Here is a 21,423-nt window from a genome sequence, read left to right on the forward strand (position 1 = left end):
TGGATAGAAGTTATATTTTTATTTTTGCGATTTTCCTCATCGAGACAAATCAAATTCACAAAGGTTTGATGCGAAACTGAAAAAAATGAATACCGGGGGCCGTTTCCACTAATTAATAAGTTTTGAGAAAAAAATTGTAGTAATCAAATTGTTAGATATTTCCGATAGTGAATAACTTATAAATGAGTTTGTCAGTAGAGTTATTGTAGAAAAAAAAATTTGTTGACAGCTTTTTGTTAATGTGAATGAGATGGTAAAATGTTGAAACTTGTTTAGTGTGAATGACATGAAAAAAAATCCAATTTTTTCCCCTTTTTGCTGGTGGAAACATGGCCGGTACAAAATAGGGGTAGAAGAAAAAATCCCAAAAGTAAGAACAGCAACAAGCAGAGGGGTGGGGGCGTGAATTCTTAAGTTCAAATGACGGCCCATGACGTGTTTTAATAATTAATACCCCGTCAAGGACAAACTTAGAATATTTGTTAATACTGAAAATATCCTTAGCAGGTATTAATTATCAAAACACTTCCTTAGCCGTCATTTTCCCAAAGTCAAAAAGTAGTCATGGGTTCCTAAGGGCAAAGCAGGCATTCAGTAAAAATGCAAATAACCTCTGACATTAGAAATCAATAAATACAGTCAAGAAAGAAGAACATGCATGTGAAATAGGCAACATCCGCCCAATGAGCGGACAGTAGAAGGATAGAAAGTTAGAGTGAACATCCTCTCATGCCACGATCTATTTCATGATTTAAAATGTTCATGTAATAATTCTTGATGTTGATGTGTTTAATGTTAATGTCAAATATCATGTTTATCTGACTATCTTTTTTTATTGTAACAAATATGATTCGTTCACATGAATACCGATGTCCAATGAACGTGATTTTTGACGTGAACATTAAACACATTGAGACTTACAAAATAAACTGTTCGGATTGTTTTTTTTTTGGCATCAAAGAAGAACATCATATATATTAATGAGAAGAAGATTACAAGCGTTTAGCAAACACAAAACAAAACACAACACAACTGTGCTATCGTCTAAAATATAGGACGCCGACGACATGTGAAGGCCGAGAGGCCTAAGGAACAGAACACAGAATGAATACACGAAAAAACAATAAAAAGAAAAAAGAAGAAATAGAACAACCAAACAATACCCATTGCCACCGCCACGAGCAGCCCCAAGACAGGCGCTGGCCTGTCTTGGGGCTGCTCGGATTGTTAAAACACACACTTTACCACCAAACTACAACTTGTCGGTTTGTGAAATACTTGACATATATTCCACTTTTGGAGCCTTATTATTGGGCCAAAAATTGGAGGCCCAAAGCGCTCGTTTTGTGAGCCTATATCCAGGGTCGGGTGTCGATAATAATTTGGTATATGTCTGGAACAGCCAAACATATGAAGCGAGAAATTTGCAAAAAAATATGCCCAAAGCGCTCGTCTTGTGGGCCTTTGCCTAAGCCTGGGCCTGTCCATAATAATTTGAACGGCCAAACATATGAATCAAGAAATTTGCAAAAAAATATGCCCCAAAATAGTAATTTTGATCCGTGTTGACTTGTGAGCTAAACCTAGGAAACAAATGGACAAGCACTTAATGAAGGGAATAATAAGTGGAAGATGATATTGGGGGAGGAATATATTTGTAAATTTGATGAAATGTTCTGGTCTATATTCCACTGTTGGACATGACTTATCATATCATCACAACCAAAAGTGAAAAGACAATAGACTTATCAGAAAAGGAGAAGCTGTCTTCAACATTCTTCAACATTGGCATTTTATTTGAATTTGAATAAAATTCTATTTGTTGGTATGATAATTTTTATTAAACAAAGTCAAATCTCCATTCAAAACTTGAGGGGAAAAAATCATCATCGGCAAAGTTACAAATTTGAGGTGCGAAAGTTAGAGTGACCATTCATGTGACGATCCTTTCATGTGATCTCTCATGTAACGTAAAACGAGAATCATCGGTCTACTTCACGATCTAAAACATTCATGTAGTAATTTTTGATGTGTTTAAAGTTCATGCCAAATATCAAGTTTATCTTACTATCTTTTCGTATTGTAACAAATATGATTCGTTCAGATGCATAGATACTGATGTCCAATGAACTTGATTTTTGACATGAACATTAAATACATTGAGACTTACAAAATAAACTGTTCGGATCGTCAAATAAACTAATGATCGGTCCTATTTTGCATCACATGAAGGATTATCATATGAGAAGATCCTGATACCAAAAATTAGCCTCATTAAATTTGAAAGGTTTGAGTAAAAATTTTGATAGAACGAAATTTGGTATTGATTTTTTGTAATGATTTTAATCAAGAGTTGGAGTGATTTTAAGGTGTTGAGTTTGGAAAAAAATTGTAGAGGATGAAAATGGTCAAAGGAAACAAAATGGTTAGAGCATCCACATTGTAATAAGCAAATTGGTATGGATAAGCAAACTTAACAACAATGCTAAAAAAACACCTCACATTGTAATAAGCAAAGTTACAAGTCTTTTAGCAAATAATCAAATTCCACCCATTTCATAACCAAATTTAATAACTTTTACCAATAACCAAAACTCAATAACCAAACCCAATAACCAAATTCAAAACTAAAAAATTAAAAAACACCTCACATTAGAATCGTCTCATCAAGACGAATAATTTGGTGTGGTCGGGTGCGTGATTGAAACTCGTTTACAATTGGACATAGGTGCATTGCGTATTGTGGGATTTTTTTTATAGGGATACAAAAAAAATCAATGTGGAGGTCAAGTTTGATTATGAACTAAATGGATAATCACATGCTGATGTGGCACATTTTGGTTAATTGATTTTGATTATTCCCATTGCAGATGCTCTTATTTGAACAGTTGAACCGACGAATAGAAATGGAAAAAAAAAATGAAAGGAAAACTAAGAATCCAGTAAGAAAGAAAAGACTCTGAAGATTCATGTCCACTATGTTCCCCCTTATCTCTCACTCATTGTAAATATTCACCTCTTCCTCAACCTCCATCTAATAATGCCCTTCGGCTCAACCTAGTGGTGTTTTATGTTCACCTTACTCTTTTTCTGGACTGAAGCAGATTTTCTTCCTTTGGAGTTCCATAGTTCTCAAGAAAGGACTGTAACGCCCCGATTTCTCAAGGGACTTCGGAAACATTAACCCTAAAATACACTGAATTTTACAAACTATTAGGCCCTTATTTATCCTTATACAAAAATTACAATTTCAAAATAATACAAAAATCTATGTACATTTATTTAACAAAAGCAACTCCAGAACGACTCTAGTTTTGACACGAAATTTCAAGCAATGTTGGCCCAGACTCCGTTTCAAGGGTCCCACCTGTATCAACTGCTCCACTATGAAAGTCTGCACACTCCGGCAAATTGAACGCCGAAGCAAACGATTTGCCAGGATACAAACGTATCCTGAGTGATAATTCACTAAGTAGAAATCCTAAAACCCAATACCACAATATGCAGATCAACAGTATAATAATTCATAATACACCGATGGTACAAAATAATAACACATCGTCTTTTTCTTTACTATCCATCATCTTACATGTAATCTAAGGATTCTCTCCGCGAGATCCTTTCCTCCCACATCCACTAACTACAATCGTCTCATGGGTCCACCCTTCCTCTTGCTTGTCCTGCACCAGGGTCCTAGGTGAGCGCACCTAAGTTATGTACCGAGTATGTTCTCACTTAAGACCATAACAGGAGGATCGAGTCATCCCATGACGTATCGTACATTAGGGTCGGACATCCACTACCCCACGCCAACTATAACCGTCTCATGGGACCCATTCTCTTCCTCAAAGAGAAACTTCCCATGACGTATCATACATTAACGTCTCACTAACTATAACCGTCTCATGGGACCCATTCTCTTCCTTGAAGAGAAACTTTCCATGACGTATCATACATTAGCGTCACAATACTGGGCCCCGCAGGTAACCCATTTCAACACAGGGCCCCATAGGTTACCCTTGCCATTGCCATGACTCAATTCACAATCCACACAGTACTCACACCTTCAACACTTTACCATTTTTCATTTACTTATCATTGTCTACATGATTCACTACTCGTAACCACCCCGGGAACCTATTTGTCCAATCTACAGCCGCAACAGAATATCACACGGTTCAACATTTCAACTAAAAGTACTAATAACACATAACCATGCGATAAAATTAATCATGCGAGTAACAAAATAATATTCAGTCAAACAATTAATTATTACACTTAAAATTAAGTCTATTTCTCTCGTTTAGAAATTTTATAAAACATTTCTATTATTTATACATTTTCTTTAACTCTCATATTATTCATAGATTTTACAAACTAATTTTTATTGGAAAATACTTATTGCTAAATTTAGTATTTACTAACTATATTAAATATTAATATGAGATTTTCATAACAATAAAATTATGCGAGGCTATTCTAGTCAATATTTATTAGAGTTAAAGATTAACTAATATATAATCTAAAATATTTCTTGTTTACAATCTAAATAAATTTTTACTAGTAAAATATTCTTGTGAATATTTCATAAACATTTATTTACCCCAATAATTTATTAAACACGTAAACGTTCACTCAAATACAAATTAACAATGCAACATCAATAATAATTTCACAATCAAACACTTGTTAAACGATCATAAATTTTCACAGGGAATAACACTAATCATTCCAGCACAACCGGACTGAATTTTAATATAAACAGGACTAAAAATAAAGTAACAATTTAACAGCAGATCATCATCTTCAATAAACTTTAAATCTAAGTAACTCCATTAAAATGCAGATAAAGGTTTCGGGTTTCCGAAAAACTACCTCAAACGCGATTCTAAGTCTGAATAAGTGTTATACGATGTCCATAGATCATCATGGTGGTTTTGAAATCTCGAGGCAGCGTCCGGCGGCACTCTGATAGGGTCAGCAGCAGCGGTGTGCCCACGAAACTCACGGTATGCACACACCTATGGCCACAACTCTCTCTCTCTCTCTCTCTCTCTCTAGACTCAACAATAGAATTGGGAATAAAATAATATATTGGTGTTCAATTTTTGGATTTATGTGGGTATGTATAATGAGAGAGAATAAGGTAGTGAGAATGTGAGAGGATAAGTGTAGAAGTGGTGGAATGAAGAAGGAGAGTGATACTGATAATGATAAAAAGATAGGGGACAAGTGCCACATTTGGGGGGGTTTTCAATTTTAATGTATGTGGACGCATGTATGTACATGGTGAGAATGTATCTGGACGCTTTTATATATAGAATGAGAGAGAGAAATGGAGAGTTAGTTTGAATAGAGTTTTACTTAGGGTTTAGATAGGAAAGATAAGAGATGAATATGAATCACTGATTCCCTGTATATCTAAAGTTTAAATACATATCTTATTCAATAGTGCAAATAATATCAATTGTACACAAAATAATATATTTTAATTATTCAATCTAATTAATTATTGAATTAGAAATTTAACAATATAAATTTGTATTAAAAAAAATTGGGTCAAAAATCCGGGTCGTTACAAGGACGACCCACCGTCATAAAATTTCAAACTCCACTACCATTCTCCCTGATGATAGCACCAAGGCAGTGTCAGCGGCGGAAACAGCAATAAATTGGCAGTCAACAAATTCTCTAGCTCAAAACAAAATTCTCCAAATATTGGATTTTACTATTCCACTTGTGACTCTCATAATTCACCCATTCTGGAAAGGAATGATATGACTAGCATTATTTTTACTTTATTTCACTTCACACTTTATATTACATCACACAAAAAGAAACAGCTGGCATGAGTACACCCAAAAAAGACCCACATTTTTAGAGAGGCCAAACAGGGCCTCAGTCTAACAAACGTAGCTTTTGTTTGAATGCAACTATGAAACTTGGCTCTACAATTTACAAAATGCGGTGGTAAAATAGAACTTTTGATGATTTTAAACAAGAGGTTTGCTATTAACACAATACTTAATGCAACAATATGCACATAACATTTAGCAGCGACGGTGGCGGTGTTTGCAGCTAGGGCTGTAAATGAACTGAGCCATTCGCGAACTGTTCGAGGCTCGGTTCGATAAAAGCTCGTTCGAGTTCGATTCGTCTGCTAAACGAACTGAACTTGAACCTCAATTCTAGGCTCGTTCCGTAAATGAGCCGAACCTGAGCCTAACGGTATTCGACTCGGTTAGGTTCGCGAACCTATACTTAAATTTAATTAATAATTCAATAGGGGTCTATTTGTAAATGTAAAATTTTTTAAGGTTGTATGTATAATTCAATACTTATTTTTCTCCCAAATTCTATACGATTAATGAGAGAGTTTGGGTTCGCTTGAGTTTAATGAGCTAAATAGAATCAAACCTGAGTCTTGACGAGCTCAATTCGAGTTTAGATTCGGCTTGGCTCGATTCATTTGAGTTTAACGAACCAAACTTGAGCCAAGATGTTCAAGTTCGAATCGAACCCGAGCCGAATCCAAGCCGAACTTGAGCCAGACTAGTATCTTAACGAACCCAACCGAGCCGAACCCGAGCCTTGAAAAATTTTAACGAGCCGAACTCGAGCCAAGTTGTTCAGGCTCGAATCGAACTCGAGCCGAACCCGAGCCGAACTCATACCTTAATGAACCCGAGCCGAACTTAACAGGGTTCGGCTTGATTCGGTTCGTTTACAGCCCTATCTGCAGCAGCTTCAGCCTTCAGTCTGCAGTGGAAACAAGCTCAAGTTGGTGCAGTAGATCCATCCAAGAGAGTTTGCTCTGTGTCTATTCCTGGTCACTCCATATTTGACCACTCCAACCCTCATTCACGAGTGTGATCGACGAGTCCGACTCCGACGTCTTGGCTCCAAGCGGCTTTTCTTTTTTGTTTTGTTTTGTTTGTTATTTTATGTATTTTCGGACCGGTAGTATTACTGTATTGTGTTTTTTTTATATATAATATTTGGGATGATCTGGTTAAAAAAAAACCATTCAGAATAAAACATATTTATCTAAATTATAAAAATCCTTAATTGACCGATAAGAAATATATTTACATTTGAAAAACTCATATAACTACCTTTTGAGTAACCTTTTTTCTTTACGGAAAGAGTACTCAATTTTATTTTTTTGAATAAATGTATAGACTCCACATGTATGTGAAAGGGGTGTAGTTGAAGTATGATAAATTGATGTGTCTTTAGCATTACTGATTGTGTAATTACTTTCTTTCAACCATATTATTGTTTTCCTAGATTTTCGTCTTCTCTTTACAATCAACTGCATAAATGATTCTCCTGAACTATTTCAATACAAAATCATTTGCCTCTATTTTGCTGCTGTATACATAACCATGAAAACTAGATATGATCTTTTTTCCTTTTTTTACCATAAATGACACCAATTAATCTTCTAAATTTTGTGTACTTGCCATTATGCATATGAAGGCTGTAAACAAACCAAGTTGCTCACAAGCAGCTCGAGACTCAGGCTCGTTTGAACTTTGCTCAGCTCAACTCAAGTAGTAATCATGCCAAGGTCAAGCTCGAGTTGTAGTCTCATTCAGTAACTGAGCAGAGCTCGGCTCATTTGTATAGGCTAATTCGTTTACCTGCTCATTTCGAAAATGAATGGGCTTGGTTCGTTTATTTAACGAGCCTAAAACTCAAACACGACAAGGCTCAGCTCGGCTGCACCCCTCACAGCATAACCAAACCATCGAATATTTGTCAGCCAACTAAATAAAGTACCAAAAGGAGATGAAGCCCGATTCAAGACGAAAATCAGTTAAATCAGCTACAGACCATCTGGAACCATCACAGTATTTGTAAACTTGAGCAAAAGAAAATGCTAAAAAGAACTGCACGCTCGACCAAAAAAATGCCTCTCGATTAATGAGGTTATTTGCGATAACAAACTCCACTGTCCGATGAAGTTTTTCTCAGCATTTGGTTTGACAAGATTTCAGGATTCCACTCTCTGATCATCCCCGGTACCCATTACTCCCGTCTGCAACCCTTGACACAGGCCTAAAGCTATGTAAGATGAGGGTACTGACTATTCCTTTTCATGAGCATTACTGTGTTTGGTAGAACCCTCTCAATGTCTATGGTATATAATGTAAATCTCTCTCAATCTCTTGTTGAGAAGACTGAAGAAATATTTGTCAGAATTCCCTCCAAACTCGCAGCAAGAGCACCAAGAAACCCGTCAAAAGAGGCTAAAATAAACCAGATGTGTTTGGGGGGAAGCTAAGAATTTAAGTATGCTTCCCAACCATCTTCTTCTAGCTTCTCTGCTTTCACAAGGACATCATTTTTGGTGTCTTCAAGGTATTGGGACATTCTGCACAAAACGTAAAGCATTCATTATAAATGGATACAAACTAAGAAATGCAGACACTTCCTAAGAGGTGTGTTGTGTCAGACACATGTTCAAACGCATGTAGGTCTGTCTTTCACGATACAATTCTTATTGTGTGGTGAATTAGTCATCTAGGTATTGTATCTAGCATCCTTTTAATGCCAACCAATGTTATGACGCATTTACCGAATATAGCATTCATATATGAGATATAAAATCATCTACACACTTTATCTTACGAGGGGTGTTGTGTCTAGCATTTTTTTATTAAGGTTGCATCGGAGTGTCAGTGTCGTGTAGCATTTTTGTGCTTCTTAGGATGCAAACAGTCCACCAAAGTAATCATCTCACCAGGAAACTTATAGGCATATTTGCTTTCATTATCCATCTCTCTTTCGAGGGAGGATAAGCAACAATGAAAGTGACTTTTTGATAGCTTTGTCCAACAAAGAAAAACAGAGAGTGTAAACATGGCAGAAAAGCTAAACATGAGAGAGAGAGAGAGAGAGAGAGAGAGAGAGAGAGAGAGAGAGAGAGAGAGAGAGAGAGAGAGACCTTGCTTGTAGATCAGCATCACCAACCCCCAACATCCTTACCGCCAACAAACCTGCATTGGTGGCATTGTTTATTGCAACTGTTGCAACAGGAACTCCCCTTGGCATCTGCATATTGAAACAAAAATTACTATTTGCGGGGATTTTAACTTAGTGTTCTAAAAAAACCCATACACTACAGTTGATATACACAAACCCATACATTGACTTGAAGAAGATACTAACGTGATACCAGTTGGACTGCATGTGAGAATGACAGTGAGATACGAATGAGAAAGCAAAACAAGAACCACGTATCGCAGGTTGCATAATCATCGCATCTGGTTGTCGTCAATAATTAATTAATTATCCCCCTCCCCAATCTATACATGCTGTCAATTAGTTATGCTATTAGAGTTGCAGATTCAAGAGAAAAGAGATAGTACCAGGCAACACATCCCTTTAAAGGCTCGGAAAATTAGTAGCCATAGACAATGGAAAATTGTTATGCTCACTAGTTACTATCAATTCTCACAAAAGTATCAAGTCCATGAAATAAAGATCTCAACTTTAGCCTCCATTTCAAGAAATGACCTACGACTAGTGCAAATTCTCAACATTCTTCCAACATTACATTGCAAAACGCCAAAACCTACTTCAGGAAAAGTTGGCATAAAATATACCTGCACAATTGACAAGAGAGAATCAAGTCCATCGAGTGATGAGGCGCGTACAGGAACACCAATAACAGGCAACGGTGTTAGGGCAGCAACCATGCCTAAACAAGGAGAAAGAGGATGTCAATGCCCACCTGATGTTGAAAGAATTGTAAAATGAACATACAATTCATGAATTCCAACCTGGCAAGTGGGCAGCACCCCCAGCACCAGCAATGATAACCTGGATCCCTCGCTCCCCAGCAGATGATGCATAAGAAAACATGATATCAGGAGTCCGATGTGCTGAGACTATTCTCACCTGCACAACTTAATCCGTCAATACAAATTTCTTTTTTGCTGTTAAAAACAAATACAAATGTCACCCATAAGTGACATTTTCACTTGTGATTTAAGAAAAATGTAAAATATTTACTTGCCCCTTCAACTATCCAATTTTTGTTTACTTCGTCCTTTTACTGTCAATTGAACACGCATGCCCCTTTAACTACCCAAACGTTACTTACTTCATCCAATTAACACATTCCATCCATTTGTTGGACGGAAAAGTTATAACTGAGGGTTGTTAAGTCTTTCACCTGCCAATATATGTATATCTATATCCCTTCTCCCTCCCTCACCAGTCATCGTCCTCATCTCTCTCTCTCTCTCTCTCTCTCTCTCTGTGCACAATGGCAAAGAGCAACGCCAGCAAAAAAAAGTGAAACATTTTTTAATCTGTAAACTGGTAGGTTGGAGAATGGGAGCACAGATTCACAAACACAGCAAGAAACTAGGATTATTATATAGAAACCAGCATTAACACATAAACAAACCCATATTTTAATCCGTAAAGGAAAGGATTATTACATACAAAGTGGATTATTATATATAAAGTGGATCATTTCGCTTTTCTTCCATTTCGGTTTTCTCAAATTCAAAAAAAAAAAGACTTAAATTTCGGTTTCCTTCAATTTGGAGCTCTCAAGATCCATTTCATCCTTAATCATTCACCAAAGCAGTTGTTTCGGTTTCCTTCCATTTGGAGCTCTCTGTGATTGAGTATGTTTCAGTGGTTAGGGTTTGCGGCTAAAGCCCCCAAACCATTTCATCAGATTTTGTTCTTAGGGTTTTGGAGTAAATGTCCAAACTACCCTTCTTTTGGCGCCAAAAAAAGCTAGGGTCAGGTCATAACTTTTCCATCCAACAAATGGATGGAATGTGGTAATTGGATGAAGTAACGTTTAAGTAGTTAAAGGGGGATTTGTGTTCAATTGATAGTTAAAAGACTAAGTAAACAAAAGTTGGATGGTTAAAGGGGCAAGTACATATTTCACCCTTTAAGAAAACAAATTCGAATGAGTACAAGTTATACTAAAATGTGACCTCATTAGGAATGTCAAACATATTCAATATCCTTGCTGCATCCTTCATGACAGGAAGATCTGAATCAGAACCCATAATGATCCCAACACGTGGTGTGACTGTCAAGAAAAAAAGGAGAGCAGCGTGAATGCAAACTTCATGTATCAGAATGATTAATGGAGGCAAAAAATCGAATGAAGTAAGAATGGATAACAGCTTTGTATTTGAATCTCATTTTGGTGAACATGTGACTAGAATCAGCCATGCCGCCAACACTACAAATTACCCCCAAGATCACACAACTTTGTGGCTTAGACTAGGGCAAGTGCTTTACATGCAATCCAGATGTCAAATTTATCTAATCACAAGATCAATTTTTCTGCTAAACAAGTTCCACTGCGATTTAGACTTGAGAAGTGTTTCACATGCATGTGCAGATCCAGATACACAATTCATCCAATCACAAAAGAGTTAATTCTGTGTTAAAAAAAATTCCAATCTTGGGATACAATGACAGATGTGTTGGGCCTCTCTGCATTTTTCCACTCCCTTCCTAGTGGTACTGCAAAATGCACTGCCTCTTTACACCTTTGTTACTCGCTAACATATGTGTAGGAAGAGGAATATGAAGGAGGAGGAGCAAGAGGAATAGGAAGGAGGAGGAGGAGAGGAGGAGCAAGAGTCATTTCAGAGTCTCAGACAAGCATCGGGACCATGCGAGGTAGTAGGCATTTGAGGCACGTCTTCTTAACTTGCAGATGACAAGTTATTTAACGACTGAAGAGCACACTTCGTGCCAATTGAAGTCTCTGTCCACCCAGAAACTGCCAGGAAATGGGCCAAGTGGCTAACAATTGTATAGCAATTGATCTCATATTGTTATTAGATGACAATCATATGGCAATTGATTTCTTATAGTCCTTATCAGATCAAAAAGATGGGTTTTATAATAAATAGAATTTGACTAGTCATGTTATCAACCATTATGCATTTGTAGAATTGTACTTGCGCTATAATAGTTGAAAAAATGCAACTGCCTATCTTCTTACCTGTTTCTGAAGTCATACTATGCCAAACAACATGCAGATTCTCCTAATGTGACACAACTATCAGAATGCATTAGACTTCTAAAATACTATCTAGACAACTGACCTGCTGTATGCCCATCCAATAATTTTGGGTTAAGCATTAACTTGAGTCGTGTTTCCACAATGGCCATAGAAGGGCCAACTATCGTGATGTGACCCATCTTTCGTTGCTTTCTCATTTCTGCAAATACCATTCGAAGAAGCAAGACAGTATTGGGAGAGAAGTGGAAGAACCAACATGATGAACAACTGAATAGTTCTACCTAATCTAACCTGGCTTATCATACCAATGAACAGTCGCCCCTGAAATGCCTAATGCCCTTCCAATAAGTTGATAAGCCAGAAGAAAACCTGGTTCTCCCTAGAGGCATGACAACCGGTAACATATCCAACCTGTTAGTTGCTACCTATCAAGAAGTATAAAAGAAAAGCAGAAAAGATGACACTATGGCTGCTTGGAAGTTCACTGATGCAAACAAAGATACTTTTCCACAGAGAAAATAAGTAACAGGATATGTTTCAAGGAACCCATCTTTCAGCTGTAATGTAACTGTTTCTGAGAAGTCAGCTTTGATGAACTTGTTTTCTAATTGCGACTCTAATGGGGAAAGTTCACAACGCAAAATGTATTTCACCTTGTCTTCACCCAGTATGTTGTACATAATAGCAGCTTGAGTTTTCATTGATGGATCACCTAGTTGAAGACCAAGAATTGCCCGTAAATGCTGCTCATATTGTGAAGTGAAGCATGATTCAATTGTGTGATGGCCACTATTGTGAGGTCTAGGAGCTACTTCATTTAGCAAAATCTGCACACAAGAATAACTTAGATGAGAACATACCATCAGGAAATCTTTTCTGGAACAACCAACAAACAATTGCACAAACAATTGAAACAACATAACGCAACCTGACCATCTTCTGTCAAGAACAACTCCACTGCAAATACTCCAGCACCCTCCAAGGAACAAACTGCTTTATAGGCAACATCAGTAGCAAGTTTCCTGATCTTCAATGGCACATTAGCAGGTGCCTTAACAATGTGACAAATGTTTTCCCTGCAACATCATAAAGATCCACAGGCATATGCATTACATTCAATGATGAGAGAGGTCACAAACAATATGTCATCAGAGGTTGCAATAAGAAACAGGCTGGGTAAACTAGTGAAGCTGAAATATTTACCTGTGAATGGTTTCAACGACAGGATAACATAGGATAGATTTATCACGCCCTCTAGCCACAATTACAGCTAGCTCCTACCCAAAAAAAAATAAAAAATTTGTAATCAGTGACTCTTCCACCATATAACAGATACCTAAATAACAAGACATGACAATGTTGCAAATATACTACCATCAAAAAGAGATTCCAAAAGGAAAAGATTAAGAACAGGAAGCAACAAATTGCATTGGATTAAAGCATAACTGCTACAGGAACTGACTGAAGTGTTCAAACTGAAATTGCAAGCTTTGGTGTGATGGTGCCATAGTATCATGGGTACTTTCAACTTTGTGGACATATAAGCTAAGTGCACTACAGGATTTATTTACTTTTTATTACCAAGCATAACAATTGTGTAAGCTTTACCTCTATCATGCCCTACTTAAAAGTTAAGAACATGCTAGATATTATTTGGTCATTCCTGAAAAGATGTTCTAAACTACCATGACGGAAAAAAAACGGAAAAAAAGTGAGAATTTCTAACATTCTGGAAAACACTCATTTAAAGCTCAAATAAGTAACAGAATATTCCAAAGATCTACTCATCCCTTTGTACCTCACAAGCACACAAAAAATACCAGTTTTGACCTAGAAATTTTGATAAACAAAAATGTAGTTCCATCCCAAACCTTGGAAAGGAGGAGAAAAGCAAAAAAAAGAAAAATGTTTCTAACTTCTAAGGCACTCCATGTGGTAGCAAATGTTTGGTACACCATACTTACCTACAATTAATGGCGTTAGTCAAATTTTAGTTTCTATGTAAAAGTAGCTAAAGAAAACCTTATGCCTCTGTTGAACAGTTACTTTTCAATATTAGTAGGCCTCCAGAGTGAACAGTTTACATATGAGGAACTACTAAACTCCATTAGCTGTCGTTACTTTTCAGTTTTCTGTTGAGGTATCCTTTAGAGGTACTAAAATAGGATGAGTGTAACGCCCTAACTTTTCTTATGCCCCACTAAACCCCTTTCTTTGATAAAGTGCAGACATTGTGTCAATAGCACTAAAGTATCCCATAAAGAGATTCTACTATAGACATTATGTAAGAAGTTAAAAATCTTTGTTCACGTGAGCATATTCACTTCTAGAACTTCAAGAGTAAAATTCTTGATAAAGGTGATCACCACTGTTTTCAGTTCTCAAGCATGAATTGGCCGTCATATGTTGCCACGTGAAAAAATCATGAAGCATCCCAAATGTGACTGCAAAGTCAACAGTTACTTGTCACAACCATAAACTATGTTTTGACAGAGTTGAAAACTAGAGTGGTGTTTGAAATTTCCAAGCTTCTTCCCAAATCAACCACTAAAACTGTTTGTTTGGAACTCATAGTAGCTGAACTCTTGTGCGTCTTACCTTTTTAATGTGCGACTCAACATCAAAAATCACACAAGCAAACAGAAAACAAGCAGAGTTTTTAGGGATACAAAGTAGATGTATGGACCACATGACAAATAGTACTAAGCAAATGGCACCTAGTTGAAACCAACCTTCACAAATGGAGCCCATTGCTCAACATATAACCCATGATCATATCCTCCAAGGGCTGCGAAGAGAGTAGCCCAGATAATTAGGGGAACTGGAAGCAATATATACAATAGAACAGAGGGAAGTTTGTTAATCCACATCAATAGAATATTCTATGGTAGAGATATGACAAAACAAGCTTCTTCATTTTTGAATTTTTTAGTTACTAATTCACTCCCACAAAGAACCCAACTAAAAATAAATGAAAAGAAAATTAGTTCTACATAATCAATAGATCGTCTATCTACAAATAGAAATAAAAGAAAAATCAATAGGCAGTAAGAATGTAATATCCCACCACTAATTAAACGCCATAAATACAAGACATTGTCCGGCAACAATTCAGAAGAACTAAATATGAAAAAATCAGTGACATCGAACATTAAATAGGTTTAGAACTAGGGTAAATCAAGCATTCAACTACTCAGACATAACCTATGGTGCAACCATTTGCTATGGAGCAAGAGAGAATGAACTGATGAGATTTCCAAGGAGACCAGAGAGAGAGGTATTGAGTATTTCGATCAAGTAGAGTTTCGTCCAATCTAATGTTTTTTCATTTAGAAACTTCGCCATTTTTAGCATCACATAGGCAATTTGACTCCCAAAACAAGTTTGTTTTGAACTAGGAAACAACCCCTACCGTGTCCTCTATCATGTCCAACTTGTGATGCGCATGTCCCAAACATGTCCAACTCAAAAAAAAAAATAGTATGTAATCAAATGGACCGGCCACCTGCCATATCCCACAGTATTTTCTTGTGTACATGCTTTGTCCATGCCCGATAACTATTCGAGATGCATCCAACGACCAATAAGGCATGTTAGTTCTTCATAGCATTCATGTGTTACTAATTAAGTATCAACTTGAAAATCTAGTGCAAGTGCAAAAAAAGGATGCAATTATAATGCTTTGAATTTATTGAGACTTGGCAGAAAATTTTATATGGACGAAATACCATAAAATGTTTATGACTTGATTTGAATAATGTCCACCATAAAGTACATCATCAAAAGCATCATTGAGCACTTAAATCGGAAATGCTTTTCTATAAACCCATAATATACTGATTAATATAATATCAGTGTTCTAAAAGAAGGATTTAATCGCCGATTAATTGGAAATTTGGCCTAACCGATTAGATTAATGCCTAGAAGGTTGAATTAGTAGGTCAGGAGGTTAATCGGAGTTAGTCGGCGATTAACCGGCGATTAGTCAGTCGGCGTCTAGCGGCGATAAGTCGATTAATCAGTTAATGGGCGATTAGTCAGCTATCGGCGATTAATAGAGGTAAAATCTATAATTTTGGAAAATCAAGGGGTGTGACTGTTATATACTCATACCAGTTTAAGGGCTTTGAATCACAGTTTTTAGGGCTTGTTCAACACCCAGTCATCGATTGATCGATCTCGGAGTCACCTATCATATCTCTGTGTAAAACACGAGATCTCCGAGCCGCCCATCGCCTCTCTCTCTCTCAAATTCGAGATCTCCTCTCACTCCACGTCTCCACCAACCTCGAACATTAGTGTTTTTTTTTTTTAAAGCCCATACCCATATTGACACGTTAGTGATTTTGGTAACAAAGTGTAGTAATATTTTTTATTAAATCTTAACACGAAGTGTAGTATTGTTTGGTGTATATAAATAAAGTTATTATAATTGGTAAGTGACTAATAAATGAACGGCCCATACCCAGTACCAGCTGGTGTTATAATCATGTTAACAGTTTTCTGTAAAGGAGAGATTTCTATGTCATATTTGAAAAACAATTGATGTCGTTGGATTGATAGATGAATGTTCAATATTTTATGAGAGTTGTCACTGGGGAGTATTTATATATAATATATAAATAAATAAAAACCCGAATAATTGCTACAAGCCGATTAATCGGCGATTAATAGGTCTTGAAGCTCGAAGGTGGTCGACCGAGCGACGAACGCCAAGCGACTTTTAGAACATTGTATAATATATGTAAAACAACATCTACGGATTTAAATACTAACACTACATAAGTATGATAATTCTAGGCACAAAACAACGAAAATCTTGAGAATGATGATAATGTCATCTACTAGTTACGATGCTAGCTTCTATTGTGAGGGGTGGGTTCAAGGTGTGATTGAGGATCCTTTATAACCCAATTGACTGATTATCATAGATGATTCAGAGGAAAGAAGAATTCAAAAGAAAATTTGATTTATTCGTAATATTCAAAGATATGTACTCACATATATAGTTTCTCTTGATTTCATATTGAGTATTATACTCAACAAGATTCACGACTTCTTAAACTTATTTTAAGAACATAGCATCCTGATTCGATCCATATCATATTAAACTATCATATTCCACGAAAATGGAGACAAAAAATCTATGTTTTTAAGTTGTTATAGCCTTAAACACCTTTACATGTATTGTGACATGTGAAGAAAAAGAACGGAAAGAATGGGTCAAAGAACCTGATTTGGATTCTATTAAATACTCTAATCAGGGTTTGATCAATAAATCATGGAAGAGTAAAGAGGTTATTTTTTCACAAAACACTGTGAAATTGTTTTCTTGCTTTTTAGTAACAAAGTTAAGAACGGTTTTGAATCAACTATTACAAATCGCATGAAAAGTAAATATGAAGTGTATCTTTGCACCGCAAATAGTAAGATTTATCCTCCAAAAGGATGGCATGAATCGAGTATTAGTAAGACTTTGACAATTTCATACTTGAGAACCATTAACTACCCCAGCGTATATAACCCAAAGGCTACAATATTAGATGGCCAGAGTAAGAAGACTGATCTTAAACTTTTGTTGCAAAGCAGTCAGGGATAACAAACTTAGAGCTCATGAATCAACCAAAAGTTCGATGCTCCAAAATAGGGAGTCAAGATTCTGTGTGTCAGAACTCAGAATCACATGGAATCTGGTAGGGACTTTAACAACAATAAAACAAATAGTGGAAACGACAAAATAAAAAATACATAGCTAATTAACTACATACTGAGTCTGGAGTAAAATCATGGATGTCTATTCCTTACCAAAATATTACCATATCATTTTTTCCAACTGTGGAAAGCAAATTACTGGATCATTTGCATGGATGGAACTCACCAGAAAAGTATTATGATTAAGTTTCAAATTGTATACAGAAGCAAAGATCTTACCTTGTACTGCAGAAGAGATCTCCTCTTCCCTCTTAGCAACAGCATTTCCACGCCCATCATAAGCAAGCCTTTTGCTCTTTATCATAAAAGGATACCCAAATAGGTCACCTGCCTTCTTGGCACTTTCAGGATCATCTATCTGTCTAAGCCATAGTTTTCTATCAAACACAGGGATATTCTCCACTACCATTTTCAGAAAAAAAGAAAATAATAATGTTCTCGTGACATGGTGAATTGGTGACTAACCTTCATAAACTTAGGAAGTGGGATGCCATGGCGAGAAAAATGAACCTTTTGGAGATATTTATCCTGAGACGGTAAAACCCAAACCAGAAGCAAAGTTCCATCAATAGAGTTGTTGATTTTTAACAACCATTCAGGATATCTATACATCTACTTTCTCATAAACCACTTCTTGGATAGAGTAACTAATAGAACTAACCATGTCCGCATTCAACATAGATCAATATGTCACAATCAAAATTTTGGCATTTCGCAATATATATCTAAGTATAATTAACTTGATTTCTCAAATGGCAAACAACAAAATAAAATCCCCAACAGACAATGGATGCTACTAGTAGCACAAAATTTATGCAAAAGATATGGTTGATCATTGATGTAAATATAGTCAGAACCACGACCACATCGTTATAAAGTCATAGATGCATCCCACAGATTAGTTCAGATGCCTTCGATGACTACTTAATTATTGAGGTCATAATGTAATATCCTATTTGCCCAGTGGTATCCAGATTCGAATTCGAGTCCAGCAACATACCTGTATAATTCGAATCGTAGAGGCTTTAGGTTGGACATTTAGCCCTCGTTGTTCAAGCTTCTCCAGTGTTTCCACGTTAACATGCTCTATTTCAAAGGTCAAAACTGAACACCTAGATACCAAACTTAATCAGCAACCTACAAAAGCAGGTTCTGTTGAATGGTGTAAGTAATACTGCCATCAAGAGAACACGTGAATAGGGAGGAAAAAAACATTAGCTCGCAAGACTCTCATTCAAACCCAACCTTTTTGCAAACTCTTTAACTGTCACACTATCATCATAGCTCCCCACCACATGACAATGTGACAATGCACCAGCTGGGCAGTTCTCCTCTGGGTCCAAAACAATCACCTTGATTGCCATTTGGGATGCGGCTTGACATAGCATCCGACCTAGTTGCCCTCCTCCCAACACACCGACGATGGTCTCTGACACCCCATGTATGGGTAAATCATTCTTCCTACGCAAACATCATTCGGAATCATTCAGGTCTGCAACTAAAAATGTAGAAAATCACACATGTAGATGGAAATAAACGTATAGAAGGATGGCTCGAGGGTGACATGGGACCACCACTAACCCAAAACTTTACAAGATGGTTTTATTATAGTAGTATTGTACACAGATTGTTGCAACTTATATAAGTTCGCCACTCATAATTAATCTGAAAAACAAAATCCACCTCGCCAGGTAAGTTCATATTGAAATGCAAGATACTTCTATTAGCATTCAGAAAACCAACTATTCGAAATCTGTAAATTCAGCAATGCAGTGGACATAAGCAAGTTCCAAACCCTTGAAATATTTATATCCATGTGTCACTATAGACTCATTCGAATAATTATATGCATTGAGAGATAAATATAACTAGAATATACGTCGCCTATGATAAGTTTTACGAGGTGTGTGGACTGGAATCATACAGGGCAAATACAATGAGCGTGGATTGAAATGCAATAAGACTTATATTACTAAGGCAGTGGAGATGCTGTTGCTTGTGCAGATGGAACACAAGGCTGAAAAGCGGGAGGTGCAGAAGTTGAACACTTATCCCTTCTCCCGCTTCCGACCCGGTACTCAAAGCTGGACTCGTCTATTTTTCTATACTGTCTCGGAACCCAAAAACAATCTACTCCTTACTCAAGTTTCCAGTGAAAACCAAGCAAGATTTCATTTCCTTCGTCCTTTTATTTAGAGTTTCTGAATTGTTTGTTCAATCACGAGGTAAAGGAAATGCGAAATTATTGAGTAGTCTACTTCCCTCAGGATTGTCACATTATTTTGCCATCCTCGAGACTGTTCACTCGGGAGTGGTTGCCTAGGTAAGACCAATTCAATTATTCCAAGATATCATGAAAACAATGCGGGGAAAGGTAAAAACAAAGTGTTTCAGTGTCTCGGAAAAGAAGTTGCAGAACTTGCAGAGTATTTCGGGTCTATGTATACGTATACACATTCGTGCAAGTTCTGTTGAAAAGTTTAAGCACCTGTGAGAAGAAGCGTTGCAAGAATCGGGGGATGCTCCACAGCCACAGGTGGTGTGCTGCTTCAGCGCTGTGGAAGAGGAAGACGAAGCTGTGGGGAAGTTGTTTGCCATGGAAAACCCTAACGCGAAGCTTCGGTGTGTACTGAGAGCTGAACCTAAGGCACCGCAATCGATGTGGTGGCCGGAAAGTGTTGCTGTAGTCGGAGGAGGATGGCTCAGGTGAAGCATCCTCTCTCGCTTTTCCTCTCTACGAAAAGACGGCGGCTAGGCAGTCCTTCCTTTTGAACTGCAAAAAACGGGGCTGCTACAAACGATGACACAGTACTGTTCCACTGTCTCCTTTAATCGGAAAGTCTATGGGTATACACAGACCCGTCTCGAGTCCTACAAAAATTATCCGAGCTGTTCATTTTATTTAAAGTCCTTGAAAAAAAAAATCAAACTCAACCCAATATCAATAAAAACGTTTACGAAAATATCTAACTTTATTTTAAAATTCAGGTCTAGATTCTATAGCAAATGTGGATGTTTCATAAATGCCTTTAACGATATCGGATTGAATTATTTTTTATAGAGTTTGCAAACAAACTATTTTGAACAAAATGAACGGCTCAGATCTTTTTTGTAGGACTTGAGACGGGTCTAAAATGTGTATACATGTGGTGTATGTACCTATAGCAATACTCCTCCTTAATCCAATGAAGATATTCAATCAAAAACAACATTTCATTTTTCTCTCTACACGTTTTTAATACATTTTTCTCTTTATCTCTCCACTTATTACATCAAAAATAACTTTCAAAAATTTAAACCAAACAAGACGAGTGTTCCTCCATCTCTTTGCTAGTAGTGTTCCACTCTTTCTTTTCTTGTTTTTTTTATCACAATAAAAAACAATCCGTTCCATTTTTGGCGTGAACACATTAAGACTTACAAAATGAATTGTTCGAATTGTTGAATGGACCACTGATCGTCCCATTTTGCATCACGTGAAAGGATTATCACACGAAAAGATCCTATTTCAAAAAATTAGCCTCATTCATTCAATTAATTTGAAAGGTTTGAGTAAATATTTTGATACAACGACATTTGATATTGGTTTTTTTTTTAATGATTTTAATAAAGAGTTGGAGTGAGTTTTAAGGCCTTGTGCTTAAATTTGGTTTTGAGTTTGGGAAAAAATTGCAGAGACTGAAAATGGT

General features: G+C 36.7%; 1 protein-coding gene across 8 annotated transcripts; it reads right to left on the minus strand.

Annotated features, from left to right (window-relative positions):
- Nucleotides 1-7,777: 7,777 nt before the first annotated feature.
- Nucleotides 7,778-20,582, minus strand: LOC131324585 (phosphoribosylaminoimidazole carboxylase, chloroplastic-like). Of its 8 annotated transcripts, none has more exons than XM_058356596.1 (16): nucleotides 20,223-20,579; nucleotides 18,980-19,195; nucleotides 18,735-18,846; nucleotides 18,200-18,262; nucleotides 17,954-18,092; nucleotides 14,755-14,843; nucleotides 13,226-13,299; nucleotides 12,951-13,098; nucleotides 12,676-12,849; nucleotides 12,314-12,401; nucleotides 12,105-12,221; nucleotides 10,974-11,071; nucleotides 9,792-9,909; nucleotides 9,615-9,709; nucleotides 8,954-9,060; nucleotides 7,778-8,380 (listed from the first exon to the last, which is right to left on the minus strand). In XM_058356596.1, the coding sequence occupies exons 1-16, from the start codon at nucleotides 20,447-20,449 to the stop codon at nucleotides 8,287-8,289; spliced, it is 1,959 nt and encodes a 652-aa protein (XP_058212579.1). In that variant the 5' UTR covers nucleotides 20,450-20,579; the 3' UTR covers nucleotides 7,778-8,286. The 8 variants fall into 8 exon arrangements, with proteins under 8 accessions (XP_058212579.1, XP_058212587.1, XP_058212622.1 ...); XM_058356604.1 differs by having other exon boundaries at nucleotides 14,755-14,810; nucleotides 20,223-20,578; XM_058356639.1 differs by lacking the exon at nucleotides 20,223-20,579 and having other exon boundaries at nucleotides 18,735-18,838; nucleotides 18,980-19,113.
- Between the last annotated feature and the right edge of the window lie 841 nt (nucleotides 20,583-21,423).

Source organism: Rhododendron vialii, chromosome 1a (genome assembly GCF_030253575.1).
Source record: "Rhododendron vialii isolate Sample 1 chromosome 1a, ASM3025357v1".
NCBI classification, from domain to species: Eukaryota; Viridiplantae; Streptophyta; class Magnoliopsida; order Ericales; family Ericaceae; genus Rhododendron; species Rhododendron vialii.